Genomic DNA, 24,257 nt, shown 5'->3' on the forward strand with positions numbered 1-24,257 from the left:
TCCCACTAGAGATTTGAGGACGCTGACAATGATGCTCTCAGTCCAAGTATGGACGCAGGCAGCCTAATAAGCACGACTGCTGCACACACAAAAAGGTGAAAAAATGAACGCTTGGTAACTGTGCAGAAAAGAGGAAGAAAAGTATTTTTGCTTTTAAAAAAGCAGTTTGCACAGCAGTGTGAAAACAGCAATGCAGCTATCAGGGAGCCTTATAAGGCAGCCTAATAACCAACAGAACTGATGCACAAAAATAGAGCCTCCCCTGTCACTGCACACAAAGTGTTGTGTTGTAAGTGGATATCGCTAACAGCAGAAGCAGTTTTTTTCTTCTTCCCTGCCTAATGCTCTCCCTACAGAATCAGCAGCAGCAGCTCTCCCTATGCTAAGATCAGCAGAAGTAAGATGGCGGTCAGCATGCACGCCCTTTTATAGCCCCTGTGACGCCACACAAAGCAAGTCAATCACTTGCATGCCCTTCTCAAAGATGGTGGTGACCAATGCCCATGTCATCGCGTTGCCCACAGTATGCGTCCTCCATCATTGGCTGAAAAAGGGCGCTGGAAGCATCTTTTGAAACGCGACTTTGGCACCCTGGTCGCCGACCTCGTGGCCGACCTCACGCTATGGTCGGGTTTCGTTTCATGAAACCCGACTTCAGCGAAAGTCGCCGACTTTTGAATATGACCGACCCGTTTCGCTCAACTCTAGTGCAGATCGCATGCAGCCGTGTGCGATACTAGGCGGAGATGACCGGAGGGGCGGGCAGGGGGCAGGGCCTAGCGGCGGCGTGCTCTGCTGGCAAAAAACGCTAGTGTGAAACTAGCCTTACACAATTTCTTGATACCATTTTTCTGATCCCCCCAAAAAATACATACAGGCCACATATTTTACAGTACGGTATATCTGTGACACACCTCATCAATCCGTCTACTGAAAATTTTGGTAGTTTCAGCCCTAAATTCCATTTTTTTTTGCTGTATGTCACTGTAGTTATATACAGCACTATTTAACCTAAAAAAGCAAAAAATACAGGTCACAGATTTGTCAGTGTGGTATCTCTGTGCTAGCTCATATATCTGCGTGCTCCAAGTTTGGCCATTTTAGAATGGTTTTCCATTTTTTTCCTGTGTGTCACTGTAGTTATATACAGCACTATTTAGCGTAAAAAAGCAAAAAATATAGGCCACAGATTTGTCAGTGTGGTATCCCCGTGCCATCTCATATATCTGCGTGCTCCAAGTTTGGCCATTTTAGAACGGTTTTCCATTTTTTTTCCTGTTTGTCATTGTAGTTATTTACAGCACTATTTAGCCTAAAAAAGCAAAAAATACAGGCCACAGATTTGTCAGTGTGGTATTTCTGTGCCTGTTCTGTCATCACTAAATGAAGCAGAATTCATGTAGCTATATAGGCAGCTAAACCACTATACTGGGATCCAATAAGGACACTATAGGTTGAGTCTGAGCTTTTATTGAATGTGATGGTATCGGAGCGGTGAAACTACAAGCAAACATATATATACACTCAATCAATAAAGAGTACATCAGGAATTCATATAATACATAATTAGTGTTGAGCATTCCGATACCGCAAGTATCGGGTATCGGCCGATACTTGCTGTATCGGAATTCCGATACCGACTTCCGATATTTTTTCAATATCGGAATTCGGCATCGGAAGTTCAAAGTTGATTGACGGCCTGACGTCATCATGATGCGCGGTGTGTGCGCATCATGATGCGCCGTCATTTCGGGCCTTCCGGGGGTCTCTGCCGGACTGCCGGGGGGCTGTGTGGACTGCCCGGGGTCGGTACCGGCCTGCCGGGGGGCTGTGCCGGCCTGCCGGTGGTCTGTGCACCCTGTGGGGCTCTGTACCGGCCTGCCGGGGGGCTGTGCCGGCCTGCCGGTGGTCTGTGCACCCTGTGGGGGTCTGTACCGGCCTGCCGGGGGGCTGTGCCGGCCTGCTGGTGGTCTGTGCACCCTGTGGGGGTCTGTGCCGGCCTGCCGGGGGGCTGTGCTGATGTCCGGGGGTCTGTGCAAGCATCGTCCGATGGGACTACAAGTCCCATCTGGCGATGCCTGCTACCATGACAGTGATTGACACATTAGCCAATGATGGGACAGTAGTAGTCCCATCATCCGGCTAATGTGTTAAATGTTAAAAAAAAAAAAAAAAATACTACATACATACTACATACATACTACATGCTACATACATACTACATATATACTACATGCATGCTACATACATACTACATGCTATATACATACTACATATATACTACATGCATGCTACATACTGTACATACTACATGCTACATACATACTACATATATACTACATACATACTACATACATGCTACATACATGCTACATACATACTGCATGCTACATACATACTACATACATACTACATACATACTACATACATACTACATGCATGCTACATACATACTACATACATACATACTACATGCATGCTACATACATACTACATGCATGCTACATGCATGCTACATACATACTACTGCTACATACATACCACATACATACTACATACATGCTACATGCTACATACATACTACATACATACTACATACATACTACATGCATGCTACATACATACTACATACATACTACATGCATGCTACATACATACTACATGCATGCTACATACATACTACATGCTACATACATACCACATACATACTACATACATGCTACATGCTACATACATACTACATACATACTACATACATACTACATGCATGCTACATACATACTACATGCATGCTACATACATACTACATGCATGCTACATGCATGCTACATACATACTACATGCTACATACATACCACATACATACTACATACATGCTACATGCTACATACATACTACATACATACTACATACATACTACATGCATGCTACATACATACTACATACATACTGCATGCATGCTACATACATACTACATGCATGCTACATACATACTACATGCATGCTACATGCATGCTACATACATACTACATGCTACATACATACCACATACATACTACATACATACTACATGCTACATACATACTACATATATACTACATGCATGCTACATACATACTACATGCTACATACATACCACATACATACTACATACATACTACATACATACTACATACATACTACATGCTACATACATACCACATATATACTACATACATACAATACATTCATACAATACATACATAGACATACAGTACATATAACATAGAGTAACATACTTACCAATACTTGTCACATTGTTCCCCGAAGCCATTGTCTTTTCCGGAATAAATATTAACATAACAAACCACAAAAATACTCACCCACGATCCGAAGCAGTCCACGAGTGTGTCCCACGACGATCTTGGGTAGAGAACTGCAGCATCAGATGATGCTGCCGTTCTCTACGGGCTGCAGGAATCCAATGACGGAAGGTAGGTATCCTTCCGCACTGTATTCCTCCGCCACTTAAAAAAAAAAAAAGTCCCTAGTCTCACTTTATGCCATTGCTGCGTGGGAATTTCCGGCACAGCCCACCGGAGCCTGCACAGACCACCGGCAGGCCGGCACAGCCCCCCGGCAGGCCGGCACAGACCACCGGAGCCTGCACAGACCCCCTGGCAGGCCGGCACAGCCCCCCGAAAGGCCCGTACAGACCCCAGAGAGGCTGTACAAGGCAAAAACAGGGTTTTTCTTATTCCGATACCGGAAGTCCCATAGACTTGAATGGGACTTCCGGTATCGGAATCGGCGATACCGATACTTTTTTTAAAGATCGGCCGATCCATTCCGATCCGATACTTTGAAGTATCGGACGGTATCGCTCAACTCTATACATAATACATTACAACATCTGCACTAATAGCTAACCAGGGGAAGGACTGATTAACTAGGCTAATATGGGACAGGAATTAGATACAGAAGCATAAATATGTACCAGCGATGCTATCACAAGGGGAGAAGAGAAATGAGATGCTTCCTGAATGCAGGCTGAAGGAAAATGGAGAACTGGAGGGAAAGTACCATAATCCTTTGCAAAAGGCTACCAGAATGCACTGCAAAACTTACCAGAATGCACTGCAACGGAGGGAAAAATACAAGCAAAGTGAAAGCAAAATAACACAATAACACTGCGGTTATCACTCTGGTCACTAGAGGGAGCCAAAAACACTGAAAACAATAACAAGCAGATAATCAAGGATTATGAATTAGATGTTGGAGACAGAACAGTGCCAGCTCATATATCTGCGTGCTCCAAGTTTGGCCATTTTAGAACGGTTTTCCATTTTTTTCCTGTGTGTCACTGTAGTTATATACAGCACTATTTAGCCTAAAAAAAGCAAAAAATACAGGCCACAGATTTGTCAGTGTGGTATCTCCCTAACAGGCCTCATTTATCTGTGCAAAAAATTGGCCATTTTAGGCCTACGTATTCTAGTGCTTTTGCAGTCTGCTACCGTTCTTATTGACACAAACATTTTTACCTACAGTCCAGATAAGTAAAAGTGTGGTTTTCCTGCACATGTATCACATACAAGTTGACTCCCAAATCAGCCATTTGTAGTGAACTTGTATAATATTCTAGTCCATTTGCAATGGGTAAGGCGCGTAGCAAGTGACGGGGAAGTGGACGTAATGGTGATGGTGCATGCTGAGGCTGAGGCCGTGGCCGAGCTGAAATTGGGCCACCAAAAACACACACATCTTCTGGCTGGACCTTAGTGTCCAAAGTCGTAGAGGACCATGGTAAGAAAGCACTATTGAAGCCCGAGCAGTGTGAAAAGGTTGTTGGTTGAATAGCAGGTAATACTTCCAGTTACTTATCCACCACCACCAGCACCCTCTCTTCCACACGGTCAAGTCAGAGTAGCCGTGAATCTGGACAGCATATTACTCACCTTGATCCTCCTTCCTCCCACCATGCTGAGTGCCCTGGGACAACTGATCCAACACTCGGATACTACGAAGAGCTGTTCAGTTTTCCATTTGTAGATTTGTGCCTCTCGCCTGGTCCACTTGAAGCAGGGCAAGATGATATTCCATGTAGCAATGCACAAATATTTGGGCAGACAGGGTCACAAGAGGTGGATGATGATGAAACACAATTGCCGGAAAGTCAGGAGCAGGACCAGGTTGCGAAAGTGGAAAATGAGGTGGTGGATGATATAGTAACCTGGCAGGAGGACATGCAGAGTGAGGACAGCAGCACACAGAGGAAGGTAGGCGTAGCACCACTTCAGGCAGGAAGAAGCAGTGTGGTGGCTGCAGACAGAAGGCATGCAACCGTTCCCCGTAACACCACCATGACAGAAGTTGCCAGTCCAACTGTTACGTCTTACCGACTCTGATTATTTTTTAAAGACTTTGCCGATAACCCTAAACAGGCCATTAGCAACACCTGTCATGCCAGCATCAGCAGGGGTAGCAAAACTACCCACCTTACCACAACCAGCATGATCAGGCACATGGCAGTAAAGCACCTGTCTTTGTGGGCCCAACCCCAGGCTCCAGGAACAGTGTTTGCGGGTGGCAACACTGCTTCTTACACTGTTGTGCATGCAAGCCAATCCCCTGTCCACGGTGCATGCGAAGAAGCCTCCTTGTGACGTCCATCTGCGAGTCTGGGCTGCAGTAAGACAGCACCCCGAGCAACCCTGATACCCTTTACCCCTATACAGGGATCTGGATTTACAGCAGAGCCCAGGAGGTAGCTGTCTGAATACGAGCAGCGGACCAGAGCAGGACGGTCGACAGAAAGGGGTTAAAAAACGGGACCAAAAGCATAGTCGGGAATCCAAGTCTAAACCAGGCAGGCAGCAGAGGTACAAAAACGGCAGACAGTAGCAGAGTTAAATCCAGGCCAAGGTCAGAGTCATAAACCGGGAGGGAGGCAGAGGTACAAAATTGTCAGGCAGGAGCAGAGTCAGAAATCCAGGCAAAGTTCAGAATCAAAGATAGCAAATAACAAACTAGCACACTGGGGAAACCAAGACTATATCTGGTGGCCTGCAAGACCAGCCCCAAGGTATTTGAAGGATCAGATCATCCCTCACAAGTTCACGGTCTGATGACGTCATTACGACCGCCCCCAGGACCAGGCCAGATAGTGATTCACCAACCCCTTCATGACCGACAGAGGAGCGCAGCCTGCGGCCGCCAGATGCCTGCGGAGGAGCCTCCTCCCTGTTAGCAGTACCCACGGGCGGACCACGGCGCCTCCCAGTGGCCGAGGCAGGAACAGCCGTCCCTGAGTTTGACCATGACATGACAGTCCGGCGCCTCCCAGAGGCCGAGACCGGAATAGCAGAGCTCGGGTCTGATGGCGACGTGCCAGTCTGGTGCCTCCTAGTGGCAGAAGCAGTAACAGCAGTCCCTGTATCAGATGGTGACGTGACAGTACCCCCCCTTCTAAGAGGGGCCTCCGGACCCTCAAAACCAGGTTTGTTAGGGTGAAGGAGGTGACATTTTCTAATCAAACCTTTGGCGTGGATGTCACTTGCGGGAACCCAGGACCTCTCCTCCGGGCCATAGCCCTTTCAGTGCACCAGGTACTGCACGGAACCTCTCACTAAGCGGGAGTCAAGAACACCCTGGACTTCGTATTCCAAGGAGCCCCTGACCAAAACTGGAGGAGGGGACTGGACAGGATGGATTGGGGAGCGGTACAACTTGAGGAGAGATTTGTGGAAAACACTGGGCAATTTAAAAGACTAAGGGAGTTTTAAACGAAAAGCTACCGGGTTAATCACTTCCATTATTTCATATGGACCAATGAATCTGGGACCCAGTTTGGCAGACGGCACTTTAAGCTTGATATTCTTGGTGGAAAGCTAGACCTTGTCTCCAACTCCCAGATGCGGCCCCTTGGATCGCTGTCTATTTGCAGCCAAAGTTTGTCTAACCTGGGACCCCTTCAAGTTTGCGTTTACATCGGACCAGATAGTCTTTAACCGATGTATAGATTATTCTACCCCCTGGAGCTCTGACAACCTGGCCGAAAATGAACCAAAGCGTGTGTGCAGTCCGTGATTGCAGTAGAAAGGGGTAGTTTTGATGGACTCCTGGTATTGGTTGTTCAGGGCAAACTCAGCTAACGGCAGATGTTCCACCCAATCGGATTGATGCTCCGATACGTAACAGCAGAGACACTGCTCCAGAGCCTAGTTGGTGCGTTCAGTCTGACCATTGGTCTCGGGTGATAGGCAGAGAAGAAGGACAAATCAATGCCCATGCGTCTGCAGAATGCCCTCCAGAACTTAGAAACGAACTGGGTACCCCTGTCGGACACAATATTCACCGGAGCGCCGTGCAATCGTATAACATGAACAATGAAGAGCTTACTCAAAGTTTCAGAATTAGGTAAACCAGACAGGGGAACAAGATGACATTGCTTACTGAACCTATCCACCACCACCCAGATACATGTCTTCCCTTCTGAGGGCGGCAGGTCAGTAATGAAGTCCATGGAGATGTGGGTCCATGGACTCTCAGGGGTGGGCAAGGACTGGAGCCAGCCGGCAGGGTGATTATGGGGGGACTTGGCGCGGCACAGATTTCACAAGCTAACACATAATCTTTACAATCCTTAACCACCGTCGGCCACCAAAAATTCCTAGTCACCAGTCTGGTGGTATTATTGACACCAGGATGGCCTGCCAGAACAGAGTCGTGCAACTCCTTCAGGCGAAATGTGGCCGGAACGAACAATTTTGTTGTGGGGAGTCATGTCAGGGGCTTGTTCTGGGGACCTACGGATCGCCTCCAGAAGGTCCAAAGACACAGCCGAAACAACAATCCATTGGCCAATATTGGAACTGGTTTTTAGTACCTGGACGAAAGGTGATTACAAAGTCAAACCTCGAGAAAAACAAGGCCCACCTTGCCTGTCTAGAATTCAGTCTTTTGGCTGACTCCAGGTAGGTCAAGTTCTTGTGATCTGTGATCACAGTAATTTTGTTTAGCACCTTCGAGGAAGTGACGCCATTCCTCGAAGGCCCATTTTATGGCCAACAATTCCCGATTCCCTATATCATAATTTCTCTCTGTAGGAGAGAACTTTCGGGAAAAGAAAGCACATGGACGAAGTTGCGTAAGGGATGTCGTGCCTTGTGAAAGCACTCCCCCTACTCCAACCTCAGAGGCATCCACTTCTACCACAATCGGCCAGTCCAGGTCAGGATGGATTAGTACCAGGTTAGCCACAAAACACTCTTTTAAAGTAGAAAATGCCTGAAGTGCCTCAGGTTTCCAATTAGCCACATCTGGCCCCTTCCGGGTCAAATCCGTGAGTGGTTTGGCAATCTCTGAGAAACCCTTGATAAATTTGCAGTAGTAATTGGCAAACCCTAAGAATCGCTGCAGCGCTTTTAGCGATTTGGGTTGTACCCATGCTTTAATGGGTTGGATCTTGGCAGGATCCATGCGGAAACCTTTGCTTGAGACCATGTACCCCAGAAACTGTACCTCCTCAACAAAAAAAACACATTTCTCTAGTTTAGCAAATAAAGAATGTTCTCGCAGTCTTTGGAGCACAGAACAGATGTGTTGAGCGTGTGTCACAGGGTCAGAAGAGTAAATCAGGATGTCATCCAAATACACGACTACATACACCCCACAAATGTCTCTAAAAATATCATTCACAAAATTAGATTTTTTTATTTTCATGTCAGGGCGTTATACACTTCTGTGAAGCCCTTGGGGGTTCAAAGTGCTCACCACACATCTAGATAAGTTCCTTGGGGGGTCTAGTTTCCAAAATGGTGTCATTTGTGGGGGGTTCCACTGTTTAGGCACATCAGGGGCTTTCCAAATGTGACATGGCGTCCGATCTCAATTCCAGTAAAAAAAGTCAAATGGCGCTGCTTTCCTTCCGAGCTCTGCCATGCACCCAAATAGTGGTTTACCCCCACATGTGGGGTAGCACCGTACTCAGGACAAATTGCACAATAACTTTTGGGGTCCTGTTACCATTGGGAAAATAAAAATTGGGGTAAAAAGATCATTTTTTGTGGAAAAAATATGATTTTTTAAAATTTACGGCTGTACGTTATAAACTTCTGTGAAGCCCTTGGGGGCTCAAAGTTCTCACCACACATCTAGAAAAGTTCCTTGGGTGGTCTAGTTTCCAAAATGGTGTCATTTGTGGGGGAGGTTCCACTGTTTTGGCACGTCAGGGGCTTTCCAAATGCGACATAGCGTCCGATCTGAATTCCAGCCAATTTTGCGTTGAAAAAGTCAAACGGCACTACTTCCCTTCTGAGCTCTGCCATGCGCCGAAACAGTGGTTCCCACCACATATCAGGTATCAGCGTACTCAGGACAAATTGCACAATAACTTTTGCAGTCCAATTTCTCCTGTTACCCTTGATAAAATAAAAAAAACTGGACCTGAAGTAATTTATTTGTGAAAAAAAGTTAAATGTTCATTTTTTAAACATTCAAAAAAATCCTTTGAAGCACCTGAATGGTTAATAAACTTCTTGAATGTGGTTTTGAGCACCATGAGGGGTGCAGTTTTTAGAATGGTGTCACTTTTGGGTATTTTCTATCATATAAACCCCTCAAAGTGACTTCAAATGTAATGTGGTCCCTAAAAATAAAATTGTGTTGTAAAAATGAGAAATCGCTGGTCAACTTTTAACCCTTATAACTTCCTTAAAAAAAAAATGTGGTTCCCAAATTGTGCTGATGTAAAGTAAACATGTGGGAAATGTTATTTATTAAGTTTTTTGTGTGCCATATCTCTGTGATTTAAGGGCATAAAAATTCAAAGTTGAAAAATTGCTACATTTTCAAAACTTTCGCCAAATTTCTGTTTTTTTCACAAATAATCGCAAGTTATATCAATGAAATTTTACCACTAACATGAAGTACAATATGGCACAAGAAAACATTGTCAGAATCACTGGGATCCATGGAAGCGTTCCAGAGTTATTACCTCATAAAGGGACAGTGGTCAGAATTGAAAAAATTGGCCTGGTCATTAACGTGCAAACCACCCTTGGGGGTAAAGGGGTTAAAAGGAGAGAGGCTTTTTGGATCCACAAACTCCAAACATTGGCCTCTAAAGGATTAAACAGGGATTATGATGTTCAATTGTTTTTGTCACAGTCTTAATATGCCTGCTTTTTATGTCTTCTGCATTAGTATAACTCTATGAGAAATGGCACGTGCAATTATGTAGCCCACCGTGGCGGTCTGTGAGCTGTGTATTTACTCGGGTGCCATTCTCATCTTACCCCACAGATATAGCTATATCATCACTACTCAAGTCCTCCACCTTTGTTAGGGGTATGTACAATCTCCTTTTCTTGCGGACACACTTACAGTATACTAAGCACATATATATATATATACTTACTATATGCATAACTTGCATGTCCTTTTTTTTTAGGACACTTTGCCCTATTGCCTTACCCTACAGTACATTACTTTAGATATGTGCGTTTTCTATTATCATATTGTGACAGCTGGTGGTTCACGTTGTTGAGATACTCTGAATGCATAGATACGATGCATCTGCAATAATGATTATGATGTGATATAGCATTATCTTCAAATTATGTGCTGCTCCCAGATTTATTACCTGTTTCTGTATGTACTTTGGTTTATTTCATTTTTTTTTTTAGTACATTGATGAAGGTTGCTGAGATCGAAAAGTCTACTTTATGTACTGCACGTTATTAAATTTTTCCACTGCATTCACATTGTGTGTGCCAAGTTTATATATAACTTTATACAGATTGGGATCCTACTTGACCACCACGGACATAGTTGTGCTAATCGTCTTGTTTACAACCACTAATGACTGTCACCCAAAATTTTTAGAACACGAGGGTCACGGGAAAGGCAGTGTAAAATAAATTCAGCCATGCGTGCCAGACTGCTAACAGGCAAAACTTTCGTGTCCTCATCAAGAGAACAACTGACGATGCTCTCCTCCTCCTCCCTGTCCTCAGGTCATCTACACGGAACAGACGGTATGACAGTTGTGCAAGTAGTACCGTCTATAGCGCATGAAACTAGCGCCCGTTCTTCTTCCTCCTCCTCATTGTCACCCAATCCACGTTGGGATGAGATGAGGCTAGGCTGTGTGTAATCTCATCTCATCGTTCTCTGCCTGCGATGCATCATCTTTGATTGTGAGCAGAAAGCGTTTCAGAAGACAGAAAAACGGGTTGGTGACACTAATTAAGGCATCATCGCCGCTCACCATCTTGGCGGAGTCCTCAAAGTTTTGAAGGATGGTACATATGTCTGACATCCATGTCAACTCCTGAGGTCTTATGTGTGTAGTCTGAACTGAATAACGACATCCTTTTTGATGCTGGTATTCAACACTGCCCTCTTCTGCTCATAAACCCTTTTCAACATCTGCAGTGTAGAGTTCCAATTTGTGGGGACATCACACACCAGTCGGTGAGCCAGAAGCTACAAACGCTGCTGAACCACGGCAAAAGCGGCGGAAGCTGTAGCTGACTTTCTAAAATGGGCACACAGGCGGCATGTGACCGTGGCTGCTCAAAAATTTGGGCATCGCTACATGTGATCTCCTCTTGCCCCACTTCAAGTGGACCAAGCAAGAGGCCCGAATCTATAAATGGAGAAATGAACAGCTCTTCGGAGTATCCAAGTGTTTGATCAGTTGTCTCCGGGCACTCAGTATGGTGGGAGGAAGGAGGATCAGGATGAGCAATATGTGGTCCAGACATACGACTACTGAGATTGACCGTGTGGAAGACAGGGTGGTGGTGATGATGGCAAAGTGACTAGAAGCATTATCCGCTGTTGTGAGTTCATTTTCCCCTTCACCATTGAGGTCTGATGAACTCCCTCTTCTGGTGAAGGAAGGTAGTGAGGCTGATTACCAAGCACCTGAGCAGGTAGATGATGACTGGGTGATGGAAATTGCTGACTGGATATAAGGCAGCTGACGCCCTTCTGCCTTGCTGGTGATTTCTCTGAGGGATTCTAGGAGACCAGTCTGATTCCTGCTCCTCTAAAGCTAAGTTTTCTGCTCTGCTTTTTGCATTTGTGTTTTGGTTTTGTTTTGCCTTGTTTTTCTGGATTTCTGCCATTCCCTGCTGGGGGTGAGCTGAATTCCTTTTTGTCTTTTTGCTCTGTCTTCAGAAAATACCTGAGTACTGATATAGTCTTTTTGAAGTCTAGCGTCTTCAGGGCTTTTTTCCCTATCAGCCTGTTGGCTCATGTTTTGATAGGGTTTTTGCGGATTGCAGACAGCAGCTTTCCTATCCTGTCCTATCTAGTTAGCTTGGGCCCCATCATTTGCTCAGTCTATCTTTCTATCTGTGTTAGCGTTTTTTCTTCTTGCTTCACCGTCATTATATGTTGGGGGCTGCCTATTGCTTTGGGGTCTGCTCTGGGGCAGTTTAGATTTCCCTTTCTGTCTTTAGGCTATTTAGTTCTCCGGCTGTGATCGAGGGGTCTAGGGCACCGTAGGAACCCCCACGGGGTCTGCAATCCGATAGCTGCCAACTTCTCTGGTTTTCTGGACTTAGCTAGTATTTCTGTTTTTGCCTCCTACGGTGACTCATTCATAACAATCCGCTATCCAAACAACAACCTTTTGACAATGCTCTTGGTTCAATAGTGGTGTGCTGCTGTGGTCCCCTAGTAATTGGGACAGGAATGTCAGGTGAGAAGATGTGGCTGTTTGTTGTGGCACAATTTCAGCTTGCCCACAGCCTCGGCTTCAGCATGCAACATCACCATCAAGTTCAGTTCCCCGTCCCTTGCAACGCGCCTTGCCCATTTTAAATAGAGTACAATATTTTCCATGTTCACTACAAAATGGCTGAATTTGGAGCGAACTTATATGTGATCTGTGTGAGAGAAAACCATAGTTTAAAATATCTGGCCTGTAGGTAACTATTTTTCAGCAAACTAGTGTCAATAACTTGGCTAAGACATTGCAACAAAATCTAAATTGAGGCCTGAGCTGGTACAATTTTGAGCGCACTGATATATGATCCGTGTGACAGAGAAGCCCCAGTTTAAAATAGCTGTAATAGGGAAAGGTTCTGGCTGTATTCTGCAATACCAACAAGCAAATGGAGCAGAAAAATGGTGTTCTCTGGATTGTTTTTAAAGCAAATAATCAGGATTAAGATCCAAAAAAAGCAGCAGCAGCAGCAGACAGAACTGGAATGCTATATGCACTGCAGTCTGCCACATACACTGCCTGCCTGCCTGGCGCTGATATCTATGCAGCTTTATTAGTCCTCAGAAGGACTGTTATTTGAGATGGATATGTGTATAATATATGGTATTCCCACACTAAGTATGAAGCAAACAAATCTCTCCCTAACTCAGCAGCAACTCTCCCTACATTGCCTGATTCCGGAGCTGACTGTGACGAGCATGGCAGCGCCAGGTCTGATATAGACCTGAAGACACTGTGTGGCCAGCCAATCACTGTAATGCCACAACCAATACGGCTGCAGCATTACAGTGTGTGGCAGACATTCCCTGTATGTTCATTGGCTCTGTAAAGAGCACCAAACATGCAGGGTGGGGACCTGAGCTCCCGCCGAGCAACCCCGGAAATACTCGGCGAACTACGAGCATCTCGAGCAGTGAGATGCTCGGGCGAGCACCGAGTAGTGGCGAGAATGCTCCCTCATCACTAATCTTAATCATGATATATATTATAAAAAATGTTGTTTATCATGTCAATGCACTTATGATATTACCTAATTGCTGTACACTTCTATGCACTAATTAAGTAAATGTATGCACCTATAAAAGGTGGGCCCTGATATATGTTTGTTGCTTGAGAAAGGCTTACAGTTTTTGAGCCGAAACATCGCCACTATAGGCTATTAAATAAGCACTTTTTTCACCTTATACTGCTGTGCTGTCTCCATTTTTTGTTTCTTATATAGAGGATAGTGGTTGCTGCCTTGAAGGCACGGCCCCCACACTGCCTGCTGCTGCTTTTCTCTTTTTTTATTATCTATCTATCTATTATCTATCTGTCTACTATCTATCTATTATCTATCTATCTAAAAAAAAGAAAAAATTAGAGCAGCACAACAGCAAGAGGAAAATCCGAGTGCAGAGCCCCCCAGGCAAACACCAAACCTGAATTGTAGAAATCCAAAAAGCAGAGGCAGCACACCGTTCTTTGTGGCAAAAAGAAAAATTTTATTTATCCCATCTTGGCAAAGTTTCGGTCCAAATAAATGTGAACCTTTTTCAAGCAATGAGTTTGTGCAAGTGCCAGGTATATATTGGGTATTAAAGTTCACTTTTTTTTACTCCATGTGCTGTTTCCCTGTTTTTTGCTACCTATCTATCTATCTATCTATCTATCTATCTATCTATCTATCTATCTATCTATCAATCATCTATCATTTATCTATCTATTATCTATCATCTATTATCTTTCTATCTATTTATCTATCTATCTATTTATCTATCTAGCTAATCAAAAAATTGAAGGCAGCACACCAGCAAGCAGAAGTCCCGTGCAGTTTATTGGTCCATGTGCAACGTTTCGGTCCAAGATGTGGATCTTTTTCAAGCATCTTGGACAGAAACTTTGCGCATGGGCCAATAAACTGCACGGGAATTCTGCTTACTGGTGTGCTGCCTTCAATTTTTTGGATTATTTACAAGGCTTGGTATATGCCTTGAAGACTTTTGCACCCAACAAGATTTTTGTGCTGCTTTATGTTTTTCTATTTTTTTTATCTATCTATCTATCTATCTATCTATCTATCTATCTATCTATCTATCTATCTATCTATCTATTATGTATCTATTATCTATTTTTCTAATGTCTATCTACCATCTATCTATCTTTTTTGGCATGTTATGATGGCCTCTCATCTTTGCTGCTAATGATCAAATTCCAGACTTATCTACTCTCGGCCAATGATTAAAAACTCTTAATTTTATTGCCTCACCTGAAGGATAATGTCCCCAATTCTGGGATTAGCTTGTCCTCTCCAGATCTAGCCTTCATAGGTCACTCTCCATCTTAATCTGCCCGTGTCTTCCCTTCACATAAATAACACTGTATGTCCATATCATGAAAGCCCAATACCAGGTCCTCCTCAATGAGCCATGTTGTCATGTTGTCTGACATGGGGGTAAGAAGCATAGACTCATCTGCTGCCACTTTTCTTTCATTTGTCTTTTATTCCTTTGGTATTGAAGATTTCCAGAATAGACGACCGACCGTGATCTTCAGGCCTAACTTCAGGAATATATTTGTTGGTGAAGAGATGGAAATTTCCTGTAAGGACGGATCTGGTGGAAGACAAAGCCAGAAATACGAGTGGTACAAAAACAATGCAAAGCTAGAGGATTGTGGCAAAACAATCACAATTAAGTGGCCAAATAGCAAGAACAGTGGGGATTATAGGTGCAAAAAAGGGAGCGCTGACAGTTACCCCGTCAGACTCAGTGTTTACACAAAAAGTGAGTAATGGCCGTAATTATGACCTGGGGAAATCTACAAGGAGAGGAACATTGTGGAGATTTCTCCTGTTTTCTTCTGCTTTCAGATAGCTATAAACTCATCCTTCAAACTCCCCCCAATATTGTGGAAGGTGACCGCCTGTATCTGAGATGCCACAGCCCTACATACTACAATGATGAAGACAACACAACATTTTATAAGGAAGGTGCCGTTATCCAGATGACAGGACGCAGTTTACAACTATCCAATGTGAATAAATCCCTGACCGGGACATATCGATGTGTAAAAGCATTAAAAGATGGAAAATTATTAGAAGTCGAAAAAACATTTCTATTTGTTCAAGGTAACAAATATAATAATGTACAGAAAGCTCCAACTATTACAACTTTATAGGGGTTTTATGAGGTTGGAAGTATCTGCTATTTAGCTAGAAAGCTGGACCGAGTGGCAGTGTCAGACACAGCTATGAAAATGTTAGCATGTTTCAGAACTTTTCATGATATGATGTATGTAGCTGATATGTGGTCACTATATGTTGGCGTTATTTGAGCATTATTATGGTCGTATATAGTGATGGACGAGCGTGCTCGGTACTGCTGGATCCAGCATGACGTTGGTAATGTCAAGTATTTACCTCGTAAGGGGATATCAAGCGTCTTGACTTACCCCAAAACCCCCCACCGTGACCATAAAATGACCACCCACAACACGGCGCCACCTAATACACAGACACCGGTATTTCTTTTTGGAATTTTATGGCCACAGCAGCCTTTTATTATAACAATAAACAAAAAATAAACACTGTATCATAAAAAATACAATGAATTTAACCCTGGAAGGAGAAGTCCTTGAAGCCACAAGATCGTGGTGAAATAGTACAAATATCGTGGACAACCCCCGACCATTTGCTCCCAGCCGTTACCCCACAGGCTCGGGAGCACCAGCACACCAATAAATGTTGTCCACAAACTCCTTGGAGATCCGCCCTCTTCCGACGGAAAACTCCCCATCCACCTTTCACCAGATCACGACCAGCATACCTTTAAACGAAGGAGACCCTACCCAGAGAGTCTCCCAAACCAATTTCCACCGACTTCAAGGACTCCCCCTCCCCCAAAACCGCCATGACCCAAAATAGAATCATGTACTACCAACCCAAGAGAAAAAGGGAGGGAGGGTGGGACTGCTCAGGAGCTGGGACAACAGGAACAGAGGGCGGGCACCACCCAGACCCTGCATTAAATACCCCCTAGCTCCCCCTCCCCTTTAACCCTTCACCTTCCCTCACTAACTTCCAACCCCCCGTCATGTTGGCCTCCGCCCACGCCTCCTCCAGGGGGTTGGGAGGCTCACTCCGGCCATTTCTTGACATTGGTATTGTCAAGTATTTACCTCGTAAGGGGATATCAAGCGTCTTGACTTACCCCAAAACCCCCCACCGTGACCATAAAATGACCACCCACAACACGGCGCCAACTAATACACAGACACCGGTATTTCTTGTTGGAATTTTATGGCCACAGCAGCCTTTTATTATAACAATAAACAAACAATAAACACTGTATCATAAACAATACAATGAATTTAACCCTGGAAGGAGAAGTCCTTGAAGCCACAAGATCGTGGTGAAATAGTACAAATACCGTGGACAACCCCCGACCATTTGCTCCCAGCCGTTACCCCACAGGCTCGGGAGCACCAGCACACCAATAGATGTTGTCCACAAACTCCTTGGGGATCCGCCCTCTTCCGACGGAAAACTCCCCATCCACCTTTCACCAGATCACGACCAGCATACCTTTAAACGAAGGAGACCCTACCCAGAGAGTCTCCCAAACCAATTTCCACCGACTTCAAGGACTCCCCCTCCCCCAAAACCGCCACAACGAGGGGCCTTTGAACACCTCAATGACCCGAGACCCCCACAACCCGCCAAGCGACAGCCTTCTCTATACCCTCCTGAAGGGCGAGGGCCCAAATATCGGAACCCACTGCATTCAAGTGAATCCCGTCCGCCAACCAGTAATCGCCCTCACCCTTCTCCAAATCAAAATGTTGCACGGCAACTCCCCCGTTTTTAACTATAAAAGCGGACACCGCTCTGTTAACCTTGATCCTTGCCCGGTTGACCTTCTCCAACGATCTCATGGACCGCCAACGCCTGAGTGGCACGATCTCTGACCACACAATCGTGACTTCCCAATAAGTCACCCACAACCGCAAGCAATCTTGCTTAATGTCCTTGATCAACTCCCGGAAGGGACGAACAGCCAGATCATTACCCCCAGCATGAATAATGAGAACATCTGGTGCCCGGTCCAAACGAACACACTCATGAATTTCCGGCAACACCCGACGCCACACCAGGCCCCGAAAACCGATCCACCGCACCACCGCCGCCGATCTGGAAATTCCCAACTGCCTGCTGTCAGTCCTGACATCGACTCTCACCGCTCCCCAGTAAACAAAGGAGTGACCAAATATCCAAACCAGCAGCGGTTCCGTACCTGAAACACAAAACAACACTCACAGAACATATCGCAAGAAAACGCTCCAATACTTGCAATATTTAATCAACCCCATGGACCACACCAACCGGACACACCTCCTGCACGCCGGAAGGCCGAACATAACTCAGATAACGATTAGACCTCCACCCTCCTATACGCTGTATGAAAGAGGGACCCAAACCACGCTCAGATGCCTCAGTCGCCGCTCCAATCCGAAAAGAATGCGAAGCAAACCTAGAATCGTCCAAACCCAAAAACCGAATTGACTTCTTAAACACCGCACCAAACTGATATCGAGACAGACTTCCCCCGTCTGCATGACACAACAAAGATCCACCCAGACTAGGATGAAGATCCCAAAATCTACGCAAACACTGAGCCGGGCACATTCCGGAACCAGAGACAACCCCCAACACAACTCGACGGCCTTTCCCAGCCTGGTCCGTTTTCGACCTCCGTAGCCAGAATTCGACGCCCTGAGTGGTCAACGTCACATCCCTGGCTAACAACCCGCCCACAGACTCTTTATTGTGAGACACGAGTTCCCCGATCCGCAGTGCCCCAAAAAATGCAAAGGAAAAAGCCAGCCGAAACAACGCAACCTCATAACCATCCGCGCATACCGATCCCAGAACCAAACCCAATTGCTCAAGCATATTAAATGACACTGGCCGCCTTAAATCACCCCCCCCCCGAAAGCGACGAAAACCTTTCGCCGCCTGTCTAACCAAAAAGGTTTTTGTCAAATCCCTGTGCCCGCGCAACCGAAAACCGAAAGACAATCCGGCCAACAAACGTGTCACCTTTGCCCGAGACCAACCTTCGTTTGTGCCCTGCCCCAACCATGACAACAACAGACCCTCTTGCTCAAGCCTGGCCCCACTGGTGGAGCCAGCCGTAATGACCTCTTCCCATGCACACCACACATTCCGGTAGGCCTCCCAGGTTTTTGGTGCCAAAGACGATATGATCAGTGACTCCGCGGCTCGTAAGCCACCCTCCACAATTCCTCCGGACAAATCAGACCCTCGAAATCTGCCTCCGGGGCCAAGGAACGAAAACGATCCCACTGTAAGCGAGAGAGAGAGTCAGCTATCTCATTCTTCACTCCAGGCACATGTGTCGCCGTCACATGCGCATTCAAAGACAAACATGCTAGCACCAACTTCTGCAAAACCCTGACCACTGGAGGGGATGATGCAGTAAGACCATTAATCGCGCTCACCACCCCCATGTTGTCGCAATTAAAATGAACGCGCCGATTCCGAAACTCCTGACCCCACAAATGAACTGCCACCAGAATCGGAAAGATCTCCAACAACGTGATGTTACGCACCAACCCAGCCGAAACCCAAGCGGCAGGCCACTGAGCGGCGCACCATTGCCCTCCAAAATAAGCACCAAAACCGAATCCGCCTGCCGCATCCGTAAACAAATCCAAAGCATCGTTGCAGACCACATCAGCCATTACCAACGAACGACCGTTGTACTTCACCAAAAAGGACTCCCAAACCTCCAAGTCGGCCCTGAGCTCCGCCGACAATCTCACAAAATGATGGGGAGCCCGAACCCCTGAAGTAGCGCTAGCCAGCCTACGTGAAAAAACTCGACCCATCGGCATTACCCGACAAGCGAAGTTAAGCTTTCCCAACAGCGACTGAAGGTCCCTCAACGATATTTTACGCAACCGACGTGCGCGAACAACCTCAGCCCTCAAATCATCAAGCTTGTCTTCCGGCAACCGGAATTCCCATTCGACCGTATCGATGACGATCCCCAGAAAACGCATATATGTACCGGGGCCCTCAGTTTTCCCGGGTGCCAATGGAACCCCGAACCAATCCGCCACCCACTCAATCGCCTTCAAAATCCTGAGACAACGCGAAGAATCCGCCGGGCCAATACACAAGAAATCGTCCAAATAATGAACTATCGAATCACAACCAGAGACATCGCACACGACCCACTCAAGAAAAGAACTAAAAGCCTCAAAATACGCACAAGACACGGAACAACCCATAGGTAAACACCTATCTACAAAAAATCTGTCTTCCCAGAAACAGCCCAACAACCTCACGCTGTCTGGGTGAACCTGAAGCAAACGAAAAGCGGACTCAACATCAGTCTTAGCCATAAGGGCCCCACGACCACATTTCCGGACCCAACCTGCCGCTTCATCAAATGAAGAGTATACCACTGAACAAATCTCCGGATCGATACCGTCGTTAACCGACCTCCCCCGTGGGTAAGACAAATGCTGAATGAGCCAAAACTTATTGGGCTCCTTCTTCGGAACCACCCCCAATGGGGAAACGACCAAATTCGGAAAAGGAGGAGACACGAAAGGGCCCGCCATGCACCCCAATGAAACTTCTTTTTGGATCTTCTCCAAAACAACTGACGGATGCTCCAAAGCAGAGCGCAAATTTTTTAAAACAAACGGGATTTCAAACGGAGGATCCGGAATCCGAAAACCCTCCTGAAAACCAGATAGGGGACCATCCTTTCCAGATTCACTGGAGTCTCCCCCTTGCGAATTACCCCCCCCCGGATTTGGACTTCCCTTTCTTAAAACACTTTGATGCCCCATGTGAAGTACCGTTGCAGTTTGAGCAGAGGTGTTTACATTTACAGTTGGCCCCAAACTTACACTGGCCGTCATTAAACTGCCAGCACACCCCCGCCTTGTGCGTTCCCGACTGCCCTTGACCCCCGCCACCTGTAGAGCCGGCAGTGCCGCTATTCTGGCTGGTGCTTCCAGCCCCCCCAAGAAAGGAACTCCCAGACTTATTTTGCGCTATCACCTGCATCCACAAGCTAATGTCTTTTTGGTCCCAGCGGATAGCCGGATGCACAGCTTTCCTCTGACGAAACTGCTCGTCATACCGTAGCCACGCCATATGCTCTATAAGCCTCCCCAATAGCATCCAAATAACAAAATAATGCGGAGCAATTATCAGGGGCCTGTTCCCCGATAACACTCGCCAAAATAGCAAGCGCCTGCTGCCAATTTACAAATGTCTGAGGAATCAAGCGCCACCTCCGCTTTTCCTCCTCTTCCTTTTTGCTATCCTCTTTCTTACTTTTGTCCAAATTAAACTTCTCAAGAGGCAATAGCGAAAATATTTCAACATATTCATCCTTCCAAATCCGCTCTTTCACCTCCTTTTTCAAATGGGCCCCCAACGAACCCTCAAAACACACATACACCTCACCATGCGCCCGATCATCCAGATGCACACGACACTCCTTTTCCTTCTCGGTTTGCACCGAAACCGAAACCGGCGTGCCAACACAAGGGCCCGATGCAGCCGCGCCCTGACCCGCCAACCCGCCACCTTGTGGCCCAACCCACTCTGCAACCGGCGACGACCCCACAAAACCCTGCTCCAAACGTAAAAGCAAGCTACGCACATCCGCCAACACATCACATACTCCCCCAGCCGACCCTGAACTGCTAAAACCAGCCTCAACCCCACCACCCCCGGACTCTGCTAAGGGGCCCCCCACCACCACAGACGAAGACAAAAGCGGGTGACAAACAGGGGACATAGACGCATACTCACCGGGCTGCGAGGGGGCTGTGTGCCCTCCAGCCGGAAATCCTGGATCCCCAGACGATGACGCCTCGTGGACCTCGCGCCTCCCGGCGGCGAACTCACCGCCTTGTTGCTGCGGCCCGAACACCCCTGCAGACTGAGCCGGGGTGGGAGGCCTGAACCCCCTGACGGAACTGGGCCGCGACACCCCCACAAAGGAAGGCTCCTGCCTCCCCCCGCCGAGAGTCAATTCGGCCACGCCATCGCGAGGCACCCGGTCGCTCAGGGCCCCCCACGGCAACTGGGAGCCTGACAGCGTCCTCCGCTCCAATCTTCTGGCAGCCGGCACAGACTCCGCCGGGCTGCCCTCCGGTCCCGCTGCAGCCATGGGGCTGTGGCACAATCTCGGGGGGTCAGAGGCGAGCACCGCTGCAGGGGCACCGCAGCAGCGCCCCCCATTCCAGCCAGCTCCCCCCCACAGCCGGGGGACGCGACCCGGCTCGGCCCTGCCGCCTGGCAGGCCACTACTCCACCCGCGGCCGAAATGCCCGCCGAGGCAGGCCGCGCGGCTTGTCCACCACCGCCGCGGCCCCCCGAAGGACCTGGTGCCGCCGGAAGTCAGGCGCGCGCTGGCCCCGCCCCCTTCCGGCCACAGGGCGAAGGTCCGGACGCCGCCGCAGGGCCTCGCCACGTGACTGGATTCCTCCCAGGCCGCGCACCCCAGGACGGGGAAGGCTGCGTTGCGCGGCCTGAAGGGTCCCGGGAGGGGCTCCGGCGGCGACGCGAGGCCCGGGGAGCGGTGTCGGGGGACAGCCGCTCTGGAGGCCGCGCCCGCCGGGGCCTCCGTTCTCTCACCTCGGCCTGCCCCAGCGCTCGGTGAAGCAGGCCGGCCACCTGCGCCTCCAGCCACCCAGGAGGCTGCCCTGCCGCCCGCAGTCTGTCCAGGACCTGGTCCACCCCCGACATACCGGTAAGTTCTGTGGGACTGATCAGGAGCTGGGACAACAGGAACAGAGGGCGGGCACCCCCCAGACCCTGCATTAAATACCCCCTAGCTCCCCCTCCCCTTTAACCCTTCACCTTCCCTCACTAACTTCCAAACCCCCGTCATGTTGGCCTCCGCCCACGCCTCCTCTAGGGGGTTGGGAGGCTCACTCTGGCCATTTCTTTTGGGTGCTCCATCAAGTATCGAGCAGTGCCGAGAATCACATGGTGTTCCAGTGCTCGACTCCTGTAATAGGGTCATTTGAATCTGTGCAGTGAGCAGCACTGAGGCCGAGAATGACCCTGCTGGGAGTGTAGGGACTCCTCTGTGGCTGCCTCTCCTGACATACTCTGTGCTGCAGTGGCTGCCTCTCCTGACATACTCTGTGCTGCAGTGGCTGCCTCTCCTGACATCCTTTGTGCTGCTGTGGCTGGCACTCCTGACATACTTTGTTCTGCTGTGGCTTGCTCTCCTGACGAATGGATCGCCAGCCTGGGCCATGGGGTACTCGGAGGCGGGCCCGTTGGTTTCAATGGGAGTTGTCACAGCGGCAGTGACCCGGTCCGTGGCCCTGGGCGTCCATGTAAGAGGGGTTGAATGTGGCTGATTAAAGTTTATAAGTGAAAGATTTGTGACGCCACCTGTGGTGTTCGGCAATGAAGATGTTAAGCCGACGCTGCAGGTAGATCCTCTGGGACAGATGGTGTGGTGCAGCAATGATGTGGTGACACTCCACAGGTAGGGCTGTAGTCCCAGGGCAGTGTAGATGGAGAAATAGTGAAGAGACGTAGATGGTGCAGTGTTAGGCACAAAGATGTAGCAGTACAGAGTGGGTTGGCGCTGGAATAAGTGGAGGGCATCAGGGCATGTAGTTCCAAAGCTTTACTCACAGTCTGTTGTGCATACAGGAGCCTGCATCCCTGCCGTGTCCTCCAGGTCAGGAGCTCAGCCAACCTCCAGGCAAGATGAAGTACTCCGTTCCAACATTCCGTCAACATGTGCCTTCTCTGAACGTCTCCTCACTAGCTCTTATTTGAGGTGCTCACAGTACTGAGTTACACTGAAGTTCCTCCTTTCAGATGTTCCTAGAACTCTGCTTGTACAGCAGAAAGCAGTAGCCTGCTTCGGGGACTCCTTGCTACCAAGTCCCGGCTCACTCACATTGCTGTTGTGCCCCCAAGTCTTGTGTTGGAATAAAGTGGTGACAACTTCTATTCCTCCTGTGTCTGCTGCAGGACCATTAGTATCCATACAACCTCGGGGACCGGACCCCGGCTATGCGCTTAGAACTTGAGGAAGGGCTCTGCTCTGACCCTAGTCCTTAGTTCTCTTCTTCTCCTTACATTCCGTACAAATCTTTCTTTCTTATGGAGAATCAGGCTTTCTATGTATCTCTTTCCCATGCCAGCAGCCTCAGGTCACTGAAGACTGCTGCAGCACCTCCTTCAATCCATCCCTCTCAGGGGATCTTCTCTCACAGACTGACCTTGTCTTAATATCTTCCTGCTCTCTGGTGCAGACTAAGCTCCACCCACCTCCCAGCACTCATGTTCCAAGCAGGAAGCCACTAAAGGTGCTTTGCTACACAACTATGTTGTGTGTGGTCAGGTGTCTCCACCTTACCTGGATGGTGGGGTACCACACCTCAGGAGGCGGTGCAGTACCTCTGTGGCGACTGAACCCTCAGGGGCGCCACACATCCTCTGTGCTTCTGTGGCTGGCTCTCCTGACATCCT

General features: G+C 47.7%; 1 protein-coding gene across 1 annotated transcript in view; it reads left to right on the forward strand.

Moving 5' to 3' along the window:
* Window positions 1-24,257, forward strand: part of LOC141082911 (Fc receptor-like protein 5) — a 114,125-nt gene that overhangs the window by 12,600 nt on the left and 77,268 nt on the right. Inside the window, exons 4-5 of the mRNA XM_073566961.1 lie at window positions 15,223-15,486; window positions 15,573-15,830. Coding sequence (XP_073423062.1) covers window positions 15,223-15,486; window positions 15,573-15,830 — 522 coding nt within the window. The remainder of the gene's footprint in view (window positions 1-15,222; window positions 15,487-15,572; window positions 15,831-24,257) is intronic.

This window comes from Dendrobates tinctorius, unplaced genomic scaffold (genome assembly GCF_039654945.1).
Source record: "Dendrobates tinctorius isolate UK_male_01 unplaced genomic scaffold, ASM3965494v1 ptg000019l, whole genome shotgun sequence".
Taxonomy (NCBI): domain Eukaryota; kingdom Metazoa; phylum Chordata; class Amphibia; order Anura; family Dendrobatidae; genus Dendrobates; species Dendrobates tinctorius.